The sequence below is a fragment of the Bidens hawaiensis genome, unplaced genomic scaffold, assembly GCF_021521415.1.
Source record: "Bidens hawaiensis isolate Kalapana, Puna unplaced genomic scaffold, B.hawaiensis_p1.1 tig00002602_1, whole genome shotgun sequence".
NCBI lineage: Eukaryota > Viridiplantae > Streptophyta > Magnoliopsida > Asterales > Asteraceae > Bidens > Bidens hawaiensis.
Window position 1 is genome coordinate 1,117,728 of NW_027491141.1, and position 13,307 is coordinate 1,131,034.

Sequence of the window (13,307 nt, forward strand, 5' to 3'; positions counted from 1 at the left end):
ATGACAGAGAAGTAGCCAGAGCTAGGGCTAGGGCTGTGTAATGGTTCAGTACCGTGAGAACCGAACCGGAACCAGAACCGAACTGGGACCGAAAATGATTAAAAATAAGAACCGGAATCGGTTATTGTAAACCGGTTCGGTTCTAAAACCGGTAAAGTCGGTTCTCGCTAATCGGTTCTTGCAGGAACCGTTCCCGTTGTATATTTATCAAATATGTTATGCAAACTTTGCAAATTACAAAACAATTTTATATAATTGTATGTCTTATTTCACGGTAAAATTAATTTAGATTACAACATGAACATTATTTTTTATTAAAACCTAATTGTTTGAGTTAAATAAATCATTAGCAATGATAGATTAAAGGAATATCATATCATTTTATATTAAATTACCTTGATAACTTAAATCAAAATTGATCATGGTTGCTACGTTTTGAACGAAAAGAAAGAAAATTTGAATTAAATAATGATTGAATGGATGCGGGTTAATAAGTTACTCTATAAAAATGGGTATTGGTAAATTTAGTTAAAACTTTTTTAACATTTCGGTTCTTTGGTTCCAAGTTTAGAATCGTCGGTTTTACCTAAAACCGAACCGCGAACCGTTTAATGCAAATTCTGAGAACTGGGAACCGTAATGTAACACATGTTAGCGGTTCTGACGGTTCCAAACTGTTTTTTTCTCTCCCCTAGTTAGTGCGCAGACTATACGAATGATGGTCATTTTAACAACCGGGCTAAAAGTGTCATCACAATCAATCCCAACTGTCTGTGATTTACCATTACAGACTAAACGTGCCTTGTATCTTTCTAATGTACCGTTAGCTTGGAATTTATGTGGAAAAAGCCACATAGAATGTATTACTAGGTGATTGTGTGGCGTCGAGACTAACTCCCAATTTTCATCACCTTGCAAAGCACAAAATTCGTTGTTCATAACACGTAATAGTGTGGGTCCGATAAGGCTTTCAGATCAGAAGTTGGAATTGGTAAGATATTTGTGGCCGTGACAAGGTTATAGCAGGGGTTTGGTTTAATGATACTGGTTTTAGCATGATTGAGCGTGGGATGATTATTTACGATAGAGTGGGATTTTGGCGGGGAAGGGTTATTTGGTGTAGTTAGAGAAGTAGGATGGGCGGAAGGGTGGGACGGGGTCGATTAGTTTGTGTGGGATTGTGCCGACTAAGATGGGGTGTTGTTGAGTCTAGCCTGGGCCGATGGAGGAGGGATTGAGAAGTGTTGGTATCCGTTGTATTAGAGTGATCATGGGGAAGTGGTTAGGTTGTGGATGGGTGGGACACGGGTATGGGATGACCAGTATGGAAGATGTATGGGTTCATCCAAAAATGAATTGGTGGTTGGATAGAGAGGTTCATTTAATTGAAAAGAGCATTCGTTAAAAGTGACATGGCGAGATAGGTAGACTCTTTCGGTGATTGGATCGTGACACCGATAGCCATGAAAGTCAGTTTGGTAGCCTAAAAAGACACATCTCGTGGAGAGAGGTGAAAGTTTATGAGGTTGGGTGGCAGATAGGTTAGGGTAGCACGCACAACCAAGCACTCGTAAATGATCATAAGTTGGGTGACGATGGTATAAGACAAAGGCAAGGATTTGGAAGTGAAGGCAGTTGTCGGGGAGGAAGTTGTGTAGGTAGGTAGCGATGTATAGGGCTACTATCCAAAAGATAGAGGGAAGTATGGCATGAACGATAAGAGACTGGATGATGTTGTTCAAACGAAATATCATTCGTTCGGCTATCTCGTTTTGCGGTGATGTTTGAGGACACGAAAATCGGAAAACGAGCCCGTTGGTGGTGGCAAATGTTTTAAAGTTGGCATTGTCAATATAAACTTGGTTATCAATGGTTAATCCAAAGGTAAGTATTTGATAATTTGACACAAATTTATAATATGATTTAATTGATAGGTTTTGTTTGGAAGTTTATTAAAAAAGTTACCGGACCCATTAATTTGGAGGCATTGATCATTTCCAACAAAAGTAGTGTTTAAAGGTAAAGACATAAGATTAGTAATTTTAGCGGCATTTGAGGTAATATGATTAGAAGCCCTCATGTCCATATACCAATACAGATCATTATAGTTAAGATTCATGGTGTTGAGGGACGGTCCAATGTCGCTCGGGCAAAGTCTGTTTTATGCCGGTGGGCTAAAATCCGGTGGAGATGGGCCTGCAATGAGAGCAGCATGAGGTGCAGCAAAGTAAGCTTGGGCATGTTGTTGGAATATGGACCGAGTGAGAGGGTGTGGATAGGTGATTTACTGGGCCTGAAGGGTAGGGAGTGGGAGGTGGAGTCCAAGGGTGTTGACGTAATTGGGCTTGCGGCCCAACTGTTGGAGTCCAAGGGTATTAAACATTGGCAGGAGGTCATTTCGAAGCACCATTGTAATTTGTGAATCTGCCTCCCCGTCCACAAGATCGATCCCCACGCACATGTTGGCCCCTAAATCATCAGGCATAGTTTGGATCGTAATTATTACAGCGATAGTTGTTGTCGGGGTATGTGTGTGGGTGTTGTGTTTGCCGTTGCAATGTTCAGATCCAGCCCATTGGTGTTCTGATTAGTACTCGATGACTACTGGTTTCGAGAGCAAAGAAGAACATAATCGCGGTTTGTCCCTGGTCTAGCTTCTTCGCGTTGAATCTCCGATTCGATTATGCCGCTTGTGGCGTCCCCAAGAGGGACACTTGCGATTGATAATTGTGCATATGGTGTAGCTGCATCACAAGTCTACTTTTACTAACCGGTTGTTCGACATATGGGAGTTGACCGACATGTTCCTTCAAAGGTCGACAATAATCATCCAAAGACGTACAACTCGAGAGGTTGTATTTGTGAACTTTGTTTCAAGTGATTGTGCTCACGCTGCTTTGTTGTTAAGAAAAATATCTTGAAGTTTTACCCTGGCTTGTCGAGCCGTGATGTCACTTTCGAGGACCCGTTAAAATAATTCCCCTGAGATGTTGATAGTAACCGGATTCGAGATCGGCGGTCTCCCAAGATATGACCCTTTGAGCGAGTTAGACTCCAAAGAAATAAGATAAAGAATTAGACATTTGTCTTCATAATTTTCTACTTGCTTTCATTAATAATCAAGGCCTTTTTATAGGCCACAAATAAACAAACTAAAGAAACTAACTAGAGGTTATCACCACTAATCCACTACCTGAAAGAACATGCCTAAAACAAAGTAAATAATGCCATAAAGATTGATGCATTAGCTAGCCCACAACTCCATATTGTGCATGCATGGTGGACGAAGTGGTTGTGCACGTATCAATTCCTCGCCCCTTCAAAACGTTCTTGTCCTCAAGAACGGAATGCCCTTTCCAGGGTGGTCGCCATTCGACTCGTCCAATGGCATTCGGAGATGTTAAAACAAATCGCCATGGTGGTTCCCATTCACATGATCCGGTACTACCCATCGATTCCTTGTTGGTCAATGGATAATTTCGGGTGTTTTGTGGGCTGTTGTGATGGCAATTTTTGGTAGGCTTACGGGCGGTTTTGCGGGTTCTTTTGTGGTGTCGATAGGTGCTATGTAGGATCGATTTGGGAATTGGTTTGGGTGAGGTTTTTGATGCTAACAAGATGGTAGAAGCAGTTTGTTTTGAGGCAGTTTTGGTGTGGTGCCCACGGGTGTGTTTTTGGGAAACATGTGATTTTATTTGATGTAGGAAGGGTTTTGTAGCAAAAGGTTTGGGTGGAGGTGTAGAAGGCGGCAGTGGCGGTTCATGGCGTAACGGTGGTGGGCGAGTGGGCAGTGCAGGTGGAGGTTCTAGGCCGAGTTGAACACAAAGTAACAAGAGTTGTTGTTGGTTTTTCTCGATTAGACTCCACATGTCGTCAATCATTGACATGGTGTGTGAGTCCATGGTGGAAGGTGAGTAAGTCGATGAAAGCACCATTGATAGTAACCGGATCGAGATCGGCGGTCTCCCACGATATGACCCTTTGAGCGAGTTAGACTCCAAAGAAATAAGATAAAGAATTAGACATTTGTCGTCATAATGGTATTTCCCTTACATATATTATTATTATTATTATTATAATTATTATTAGCTTTTATATAGCTGTTAAACTGTGATCTTATTATTAATATTATTATAATTAGTAGTAGTTTTCATATAACTGTTAAACTTTGATTTCCTTTATTTTGCTTCATACACATGTACTTAGAGCCGAGGGTCTCTCTGGAAGCCACCTCTTTATTCCTTTGGATAGAGGTACGGTGTGCCTACATCCCACCCTCCCCAGACCCTACTTATAGCTTTGCTGTCGGTGGGATTTTACTGGGCATGAATGATTGATTGATTGATCGTCATAATTTTCTAATTGCGTTCAAAAATAATCAAGGCCTTTTTATAGGCCACAAATAAACAAACTAAAGAAACTAACTAGAGGTTATCACCACTAATCCATTCCCTAAAAGAACATGCCTAAAACAAAGTAAATAATGCCATAAAGATTGATGCATTAGCTAGCCCATAACTCCATATTTTGCATGCATGGTGGACGAAGTGGTTGTGCACGTATCAGATGTGATGTAAACCCACTAGAGGACAAGTGCATCAATCTCACGCAAGTGCGCGTATTTAGGGTCGGTGTCGGGAGGAGGATCCGTCCCGTCGATGTTATCGAGTACTTTGTAAGTGAAGTTTTAACAATTTTACCTATGATGAATAGCTGAGTTGTTTTCCATCGGTGGTGCGTACATTGGTTTGAATATTGGTAACAGTATAAGCCGGGTGTAGTTTATCATCAGTTTTGACTTCTTTCTCGGTTGCCATTGGAAGACTGATTGAATGAAGAGAAGGGTAGGAGGCTGGGTATGTAACAGTGGTGGCATAGAAAGAAAAAAAATAGTGTTCTAACCTAAGCTATGATACCATGATAATGAATACAAAACCCATACATATAGTGCAAGACATTCCTAACAAACATTGTGTTAATATATAAAGGAGTGAACTACGGTTTTTGTAACTGTGGGTTTTTCAAATTTACGGTTTTAGTCTAATAATTTCTAATTTGCGATTTTCGTCCATGCGGTTTCATTTCACTTGCAATTAAACCCGAACTCACTAACCCTGTTAAGTTTGGTTGTTAAATCCATCATTGTGCCCTCACTTGAAGGGCGGTTTTGTTCTTTTTTTTTGTCAAATACACACTAGCGCCTCACGTGAGGGGGCTTGCGAATTAGGGATAGGTTTATTTGGGGATAAAAAGGACAAAACTGCCCCCTTCCGTGAGGGACATGGTAACGGGTTTAACGATCAAACTTAACGGGGTTAGTTGGGTTAGGCTTAATTGCAAGTCAAATGAAACCTCAATAATGAAAATTACAAATTTAAAACTACTAGAATAAAACCACATATTTAAACTAAACACAGGGACGAAAACCTCAGTTTTCTCTATGTAAAGTGAATAATCTCAAATAATAATAATAATAATAATAATAACAATAACAATAATAATATAATAAGATAATATATCGTCTAATAGTTCTTGGCTTCATTACACGGGACTGATGTTTTTTAAACCAAAAATAAAAAAATAAAAATTACAAGGCAGTTTGTGGTAAAAATAATCTAAAAAAGAAAAGAATGACAGAAAAACTTTTCAAGTTAAAATGGCGATAACTGGATGGATTTTTATGACATTGTACTGAGGGTCTTATTAATTACAACGAACCATTGTAACGCAATCAACTAATAATAAGGTTCCATAATAGCATTTAAAGACTTGTAGGCATGTTATCGTTAGTAACTAAAAGTTGCATCAAGCTATCAACAATGAAATCTACTTGACGACGAATACTTGACGTGTTTATATTATGCAGTTATCTTGCACCAGAATATGCAGAGAATGGTATGGTTTCGGTGAGAACAGATGTTTACGCGTATGGTATTACTCTTATACAGTTAATATCGGGACGAAAAGTTGTTAATCCAAATATTGAAGATCATTGTCAATCCTTAAGACAATGGGTATGTCCTATGCATCTTTGTCATCATCAATTTAATCTATTATTTATGGTTTTTTTTCTTTTGTGTCAAACTATATATAATCATGAAACAGAACATATATATCCTAGATAGGAAAAATGTTAAAACGGTTTCATGGGTCAAATCTTATGTCGTAAATTTCTATGTTGTAATACAGGCGGAACCATTAGTTGAGAGTCTTGCATTGCATGATCTTATCGATCCACGCCTTGGAGATTCATACGACCCCTATGAATTATATCACATGGCCAAAATAGCTTACTTGTGTGTGAAAGTTGATCCAAAGAAACGCCCATCCATGGGAGAGGTATTATCTAAGAAATAAAATCATTAGACATTTTAATTTAGGTGTTTTAGATGTGTCGTGTTGGTGAGTTGGCAAGTCGAACTTGATACGTATCTGAAAGTTGTTTTAGAAATTTGAACTGTAGCATGACGCATATATCCAACATAGACCTAACGTGAATTTATTATATTTTCATTTTTTGCATACTAAAACTCCAAAACTATAAATTTACGACAAAAACTTGAAATGTATACATAAAATTAGGTTTAAATTATAAAATTTAAAAGTTTGTTTAACTTGTTTTTTAATTTTATATTTTGGCATACAACATCCAACCATTTTTATGTTGTGCCAAAGAAAGCATATTTAAAAAACAAATAAAATAAATAAATAAATAAGTCAACCTGTTAACCTGCCTAGTTAACTTGAACCAAAACAGATCGAGTAGCTAAATTTGTTCGCAGCTTTAAACCAAGAGACACACAACTCCTTATATTAGGTTAGCATCATGTCATAAATTCACACCCTAATCAACATGGTGATGTGGAGAGTGATGTATTTGCAAACGGACCACTAAGTAATCATCTTACAAACTTGTAATTTGTAGGCTTTTCAGTTGGTTGTAGTTAACTTATGTATATTCACTGCAGGTTGTGCAACTTCTTGAAGGGGAGACTGAACATTTTAAAACATTAACAGAGCAATTTATGCCGCATTTTAACCCATGATGCCAGTGCCTACACATTTACTTATGATCATTTTAAGGTTCTACACATTCTACCATAATTACAATAACACTTCATTACTATGTTTACTAACCCATTGGTCTGTGTAATAGTTCACACACTATACTAGTGTATTCTCTCTATTATCATGTCAAACACTGAGTAACGAAAATCTATGTACACATCTATGCTGCAAGTATACTCACAATAAATCATATCATGTTCGAAACCTTCAGACAACCGCCTTGACTTTGGTTATTTGGTCAAGTATCATACCTTACACTTCTCCAATATTAAAAGAGCACCATGGTTTGAGTTCGGATACTAATACCATACACGAATCACTCAAACCTTATGTTCTAATACCAACTTATAGCATTAAATCAGATTTTCTATAGCAAAAGTTTAAATGCCAAAACTTATATTCATATAAAACTTGATATAATATTCACAAAAGTGATCATATCTATTGTTTACACAAAACATTTTAATTATCCCTAACTGGACTAGTATTTGATCATTCTCTCCCAATACTCAAGAACGAATTGATAACGTAAACACAAACGAGCACACAATATTTAGAGTAAACTCACGTATTATTATAATCAAGAAACTAGCACAAAACTTGAATACAATAATCCCTCTCACTCATACAATAACCCTAACATGGCTATGTATTTATAAGGTAACCGTAACTTGGCCAACAAGTAATTACCAAATATAAAAGCCCAATTGCAACCTATAAACCCATTACATCTTTAACGCATAGGCCCAATAGGTCCAACCCGGTCACCAACACGTGACAGGCCTAATAATATGGAAATTACCAACAATCACCCCCTAATTTCCAACTCGAAACTAGGAGATCTTCAACATCGAGCAATCTTCTCATATCGTCAAACTTGATTCTCGCAAGTGCTTTCGTAAGAATGTTAGCTCGTTGTTCCTCGCCACTAATATGCTCCACCGCTAACAATGTTGACTTTACATCCACATGATGTAATTGCCATCCTTCAGTAGCTACAATGGTAATGAGCATACGTACGGTTTCAAGTCTTGCCACGAGAGCAAAGTCCTCATCAAAATTGACTCCGGGTTGTTGCACGTAACCCTTTTCCACGAGTCCTGCTTTATATTTATTAATCGAACCATCTGCATTTATTTTCACCTTGAAAAGCAACTTCAATCCGATAGATTTAGCCCCTCTCGATAACTCGGTCAACTTCCATGTGTCGTTCCGTTTAATGGGTTCGAGTTCCGTTTGCATAGCCTTTATCCACTCTGGTTTGGATTTTGCTTCACCAAAATTCTCCGGCTCACCTTCTTCTAACAAAAGAAGTTCAATGTCCTCCATTTCAGAACATAGGACAAAATCATTGAACTTAACCGGTGCGATCGGAACACGTGTAGATCTTCTCAGGTTACTTTCTGATTCATTTTGTGCTGCTATAGCTAAACCAGTTACTGCTGGTGTCGCAAAACTGGATGTTGAGTTGTTGGAATTAGTGACCAGAGCATCAGAATATGTCGCTAAAGGTGCTGACGGGCTGTCTGAATTAGCGACGGAAGCTGTCGCTAATTTGTTGTTGAATTTGGCGACAAAGATGAATTTTAGTCGCTAATGTTGTTGCTTCCCATAGGCTCGGTTACAACTTGCCCAACTCCGGTATCAATAACCCTATAACAATCAACCCAAAATAAACCTGGTGCTAGCTCCGTTTCTTCATTGGTTTGACCCAAATTAGACCAAACCCACGTCTTCTTCTCGTCAAAAACCACAACACGAGCTATCACAACCTTCTGGGTCTTCGGATCGAACAACCAGTAAGCTTTGGACCCGGTCTCGACTCCGATATGCACTAAAATCCTCGAACGATCATCGAGCTTTTTGAAGTGAGTTCCCACTATCTTTGCATATGCCACACAACCGAATACTTTGAGATGGGCAATATTCGGTTTCTTTTCTTTAACATCTTGTATGGTGTTTTCTCCTTTAGGGCACGAGTAGGAATCCGATTCTCGATGTACGTTGCATGTCGGATTGCCTCACCCCACAAGTAATTTGGAACACCCATTGCTTTTAACATACTCCGTGTCATCTCCAATAAGGTTCAGTTCCGTCTTTCAACCACCTTGCTTTGTTGATGTGTGTATGTTGCCGTTAGACGTCTTTGAATGCCTTCCATGTCAGAAAATTGGTTGAACTCCTGTGAGGTAAACTCACCACACCGGTCGGTACGAAATGTCTTAATATTTTTTCCAACATCACTTTCAACCAATTCCTTAAACTTCTTGAAAGCTTCAAACGCCTCATCTTTAGTCTTCAACAAATACGTCCAATCAAATCGTGAGTAATCATCAATCAAAATAAAAACGTACCTGTTACCCGCTATTATTGGAGGGGTAATCGGTCCACACAGATCACCATGCACAAGTTCTAAGGCTCGAGTCGCCCTAAAAGCCGCCGAATTAAGAAAGGATTGCCTCGTTTGCTTCCCGACCAAACAAGATTCACATAACTTGTTTTCATGGGTAACGCCACGCATCCCTTCAACCATCTCCCTCCTAGCCATTAACTTTATTGACTCAAAGTGACCAAGCCTAGCATGCCACAACCAACTTGTTTCTTCAAATCGGCTAAGTAAACTAACCGGTTTACCAATCTTTAATAGTATCCAGTATAGCTGATTAGGGGAACGAGTCACCTTCATAAATAATCTACCTTGCCCATCATGCATCGTAAGGTAGTTATCTTTTATATGAATATCACACCCATGTTTTGAGGCTTGACCAAACGAGTCTTTCTTTTCTGAACTTAACAATCGTGTCACTGGAAATGTTAAGTTTGAGGATGACTCCTATGTTGATATAAGCGGTAAGGGGTCGATCTTATTTGAGGCTAAAAGTGGTGATCATCGTTTGCTTACGGATGTTTATTTTATACCAAGTCTTCGAAGCAATATTATTAGTCTTGGTCAAGCCTCAGAACACAGGTGTGATATTCATATAAAAGATAACTATCTTACGATGCATGATGAGCAAGGTAGATTATTGATGAAGTGACTCGTTCCCTAATCGGCTATACCGGATACAATTAAAGATTGGTAAACCGGTTAGTATACTTGGCCGATTTGAAAAAACAAGTTGGTTGTGGCATGCTAGGCTTGGTCACTTGAACATTGAGTCAATAAAGCTAATGGCTAGGAAGGAGATGGTTGAAAGGATTGCTTCGTTTGCTTCCCAACCAAACAAGATTCACATAACTTGTTTTCATGGGTAACGCCACGCATCCCTTCAACCACCTGCCTCCTAGCCATTAGCTTTATTGACTCAAAGTTCAAGTGACCAAGCCTAGCATGCTACAACCAACTTGTTTCTTCAAATCGGCTAAGTAAACTAACAGGTTTATCAATCTTTAATTGTATCCAGTATAGCCGATTAGGGGAACGACTCACCTTCATTAATAATCTACCTTGCCCATCATGCATCGTAAGGTAGTTATCTTTTATATGAATATCACACCCGTGTTCTGAGGCTTGACCAAGGCTAATAATATTGCTTCGAAGACATGGTATGAAATAAACATCCGTAAGCAAACGATGTTCACCACTTTTAGCCTAAAAAAAGATCGACCCCTTACCGCTTATATCAACATAGGAGTCATCCTCAAATTTAACTTTTCCCAAGACACGATTGTTAAGTTCAGAAAAGAAAGACTCGTTACCCGTCATGTGGTTACTCCCGTCGTTGTCCAAATACCATTCATCACCATTTTTGGACTCGTAGTTTCCATATATAACCTTCTTTTCATTCAAGAACACCGTTTTTTGAACACTCTTTATAATAAATAGTGATTGACCCCTTGTCTCGGATGCTACAGCTAACTTTGTTTCGCTTTGAACTTTCTGTTTTCGGTTGGGACACTTATGGATAAAGTGTCCAAAATCATCACATCGATAACATTGAACCTTTGAGAGGTCCCGGGTTTTGCCCTTATACTCACGGTTTTCCCGTTTCATGGCGTTTTCTTGATGACCGCAGTTTTGACCCGACCTGCGACCACCTCGTCCTCGCCCTCCTCCACGTCTACGACCTCCACGAGTGGACTCACGATCAATGTACCGATTACTTAAGGATTATGACATTTGAAACATAAGCTTACGTTGGGTTTCGGAATGCATGTCTTCTTCCCGAATCCGCTCCTCGTATGCTTTTAAACGTCCCACCACGTCTTCAAATCCAACAGTTTTGAGATCCAAAGTTTGTTCAAGAGAGGCAACAATTTGAATAAACTTACTTCGGGGTAGAGTTGAAAGGAACTTTTTGACCATCTTAGTTTTCTCGATCATCTTTCCTAAACTCGCTACCTTTGACGCCGTACACGAGAGTTTCGCCACAAACATATCAATGGGTTCCGTCTCTTTCATCCTCATACCATCAAACTCATTCATGAGAGTTTGCAATCTTGCCTCCTTAACCCGATCAGCCCCCAGATTACGCGTCTTAATCGCGTTCCAAACCTCCTTGGCCGACTCAAGATTACCCACTTGCTTGATTGTCGCTTCTGGGATCGACTAATAAATCAACGCTATCGCGATGTTATATTTATCATCATCGGTTGCACCCGGATCAATGGTATCCCAAATCTTATGCACGTTCAAGAGTACCTTCATTCGAATAGCCCATACCGTGTAATTGGTAGAGATAAGCATGGGACTTTGGAACGCATTCGGTTTCCGCTCCCGCTTACACCGCTTGTCTTCATTGCTTCTTTATCACCCATCGTTCTTCATCAAAATCTCATCGCGAAAACAAGTCAAGTGAAACCAAGAAAAATAAAAATAAACAAACTTGTTTAATTCCTTTTTTTTATCGTCACCAAAAGTAAGACTTTTTGAACCTAACAACCAATAACAACCTTGTTTAATATAGCAAAGCAGAACCTTTGCCTCGATGGACGGTGTGTTTGATTGCAAAATAATGACTCTTTTTGTTCTCCTGACTTTTGATGATCACGGCCTCTAATCAAACTCACCACTTTTAAATGGAAGTAGACTTTTGGACACCGCTTTCTTGAGGGTAGTGCACTATTATTCTTCGGGAGAAATAATGGTGGGTGAAAGAAACTTCAATTCTTTAACCGTACGTTCCTTGGTCCTAGACAACAATTCTGGATGATCAACGGAAAAGAGCTTAAAGGCTCTGATATACCAATTCAAGAACGAATTGATAACGGAAACACAAACGAGCATACAATATTTAGGGTAAAGTCACGTATTATTATAATCAAGAAACTAGCATAAAACTTGAATACAATAATTCATCTCACTCATAAAATAACCCTAACATGGCTATGTATTTATAAGGTGACCCTAACTTGGCCAACAAGTAATTACCAAATCTAAAAGCCCAATTACAACCCCATAAACCCATTACATCACTAATGAATTTCATAGGCCCAATAGATCAAACCCGTTCACCAGCACGTGACAGGCCTAATAATATGAAAATTACCAACAAAAACTTGATCCACTGTTAATGTTTAAGCAAGTTTCCTGAAAAAGATATATGTTATCAACGTGATAGTTTTCCCTAGGTGTCTAGGTGAGTGTACATTAAATCTCATAGATGTCACATAACCCCATAGTAGCAAACAACACACTACAACCATAAACTTCTAATAACACCGCAACGTATTTCGTATCAACCTAAGTCCAACCGGTTTACTTAAAAGTGTCTGAGGCTTCTGCTCAACACCGATATGAATCCTTTTAGTGTAAATTCGAACCCGTAAATTCATGTTAGGTTTTTTATCTTGTCATAATTTCACAATCAAATGATGTGCCTGTACATTTGACCACTACTAACCATCTTACAAACTTCTAGGTCGGCGTTTTAGTCTGTCGTAATAAACTTACATTTGAGTATAACTGCAGGTTGTGCACCTTCTTGAAGGGGAGACCGACCATTTTAATACACCGATGGAGCAGATTAAGCCACATTTACTAATTGTTATAATTAGTGCCAAGAGACTAAAGAGGCAACCGTTAAGGCCTAACTAGGAAGACATTATTTTTTTTCTGTGATTCATAAATAAGGACTACATACATATTCATAATCAAATATTAGAATGTTCAATCTCATGTTGACAAAAACATTTTTATTATGTGTATCTATAGAGTTTGTCTGTCTCTTTCTTGTAGTATAATTATAAAATTACATTGTTAGAAACAAGAATATATTATTTTGTTATAGCATTTCAGA

At 38.7% G+C, this 13,307-nt stretch overlaps 1 protein-coding gene across 1 annotated transcript in view; it reads left to right on the forward strand.

Moving 5' to 3' along the window:
• LOC143620540 (somatic embryogenesis receptor kinase 4-like) overlaps positions 1-13,047 on the forward strand; it is a 29,837-nt gene extending 16,790 nt beyond the window's left edge. Inside the window, exons 8-11 of the mRNA XM_077092213.1 lie at positions 5,867-6,014; positions 6,190-6,339; positions 6,969-7,083; positions 12,980-13,047. Of these exons, the coding sequence (XP_076948328.1) occupies positions 5,867-6,014; positions 6,190-6,339; positions 6,969-7,046 (376 nt within the window). The 3' untranslated portion in view covers positions 7,047-7,083; positions 12,980-13,047. The remainder of the gene's footprint in view (positions 1-5,866; positions 6,015-6,189; positions 6,340-6,968; positions 7,084-12,979) is intronic.
• Positions 13,048-13,307: the final 260 nt, after the last annotated feature.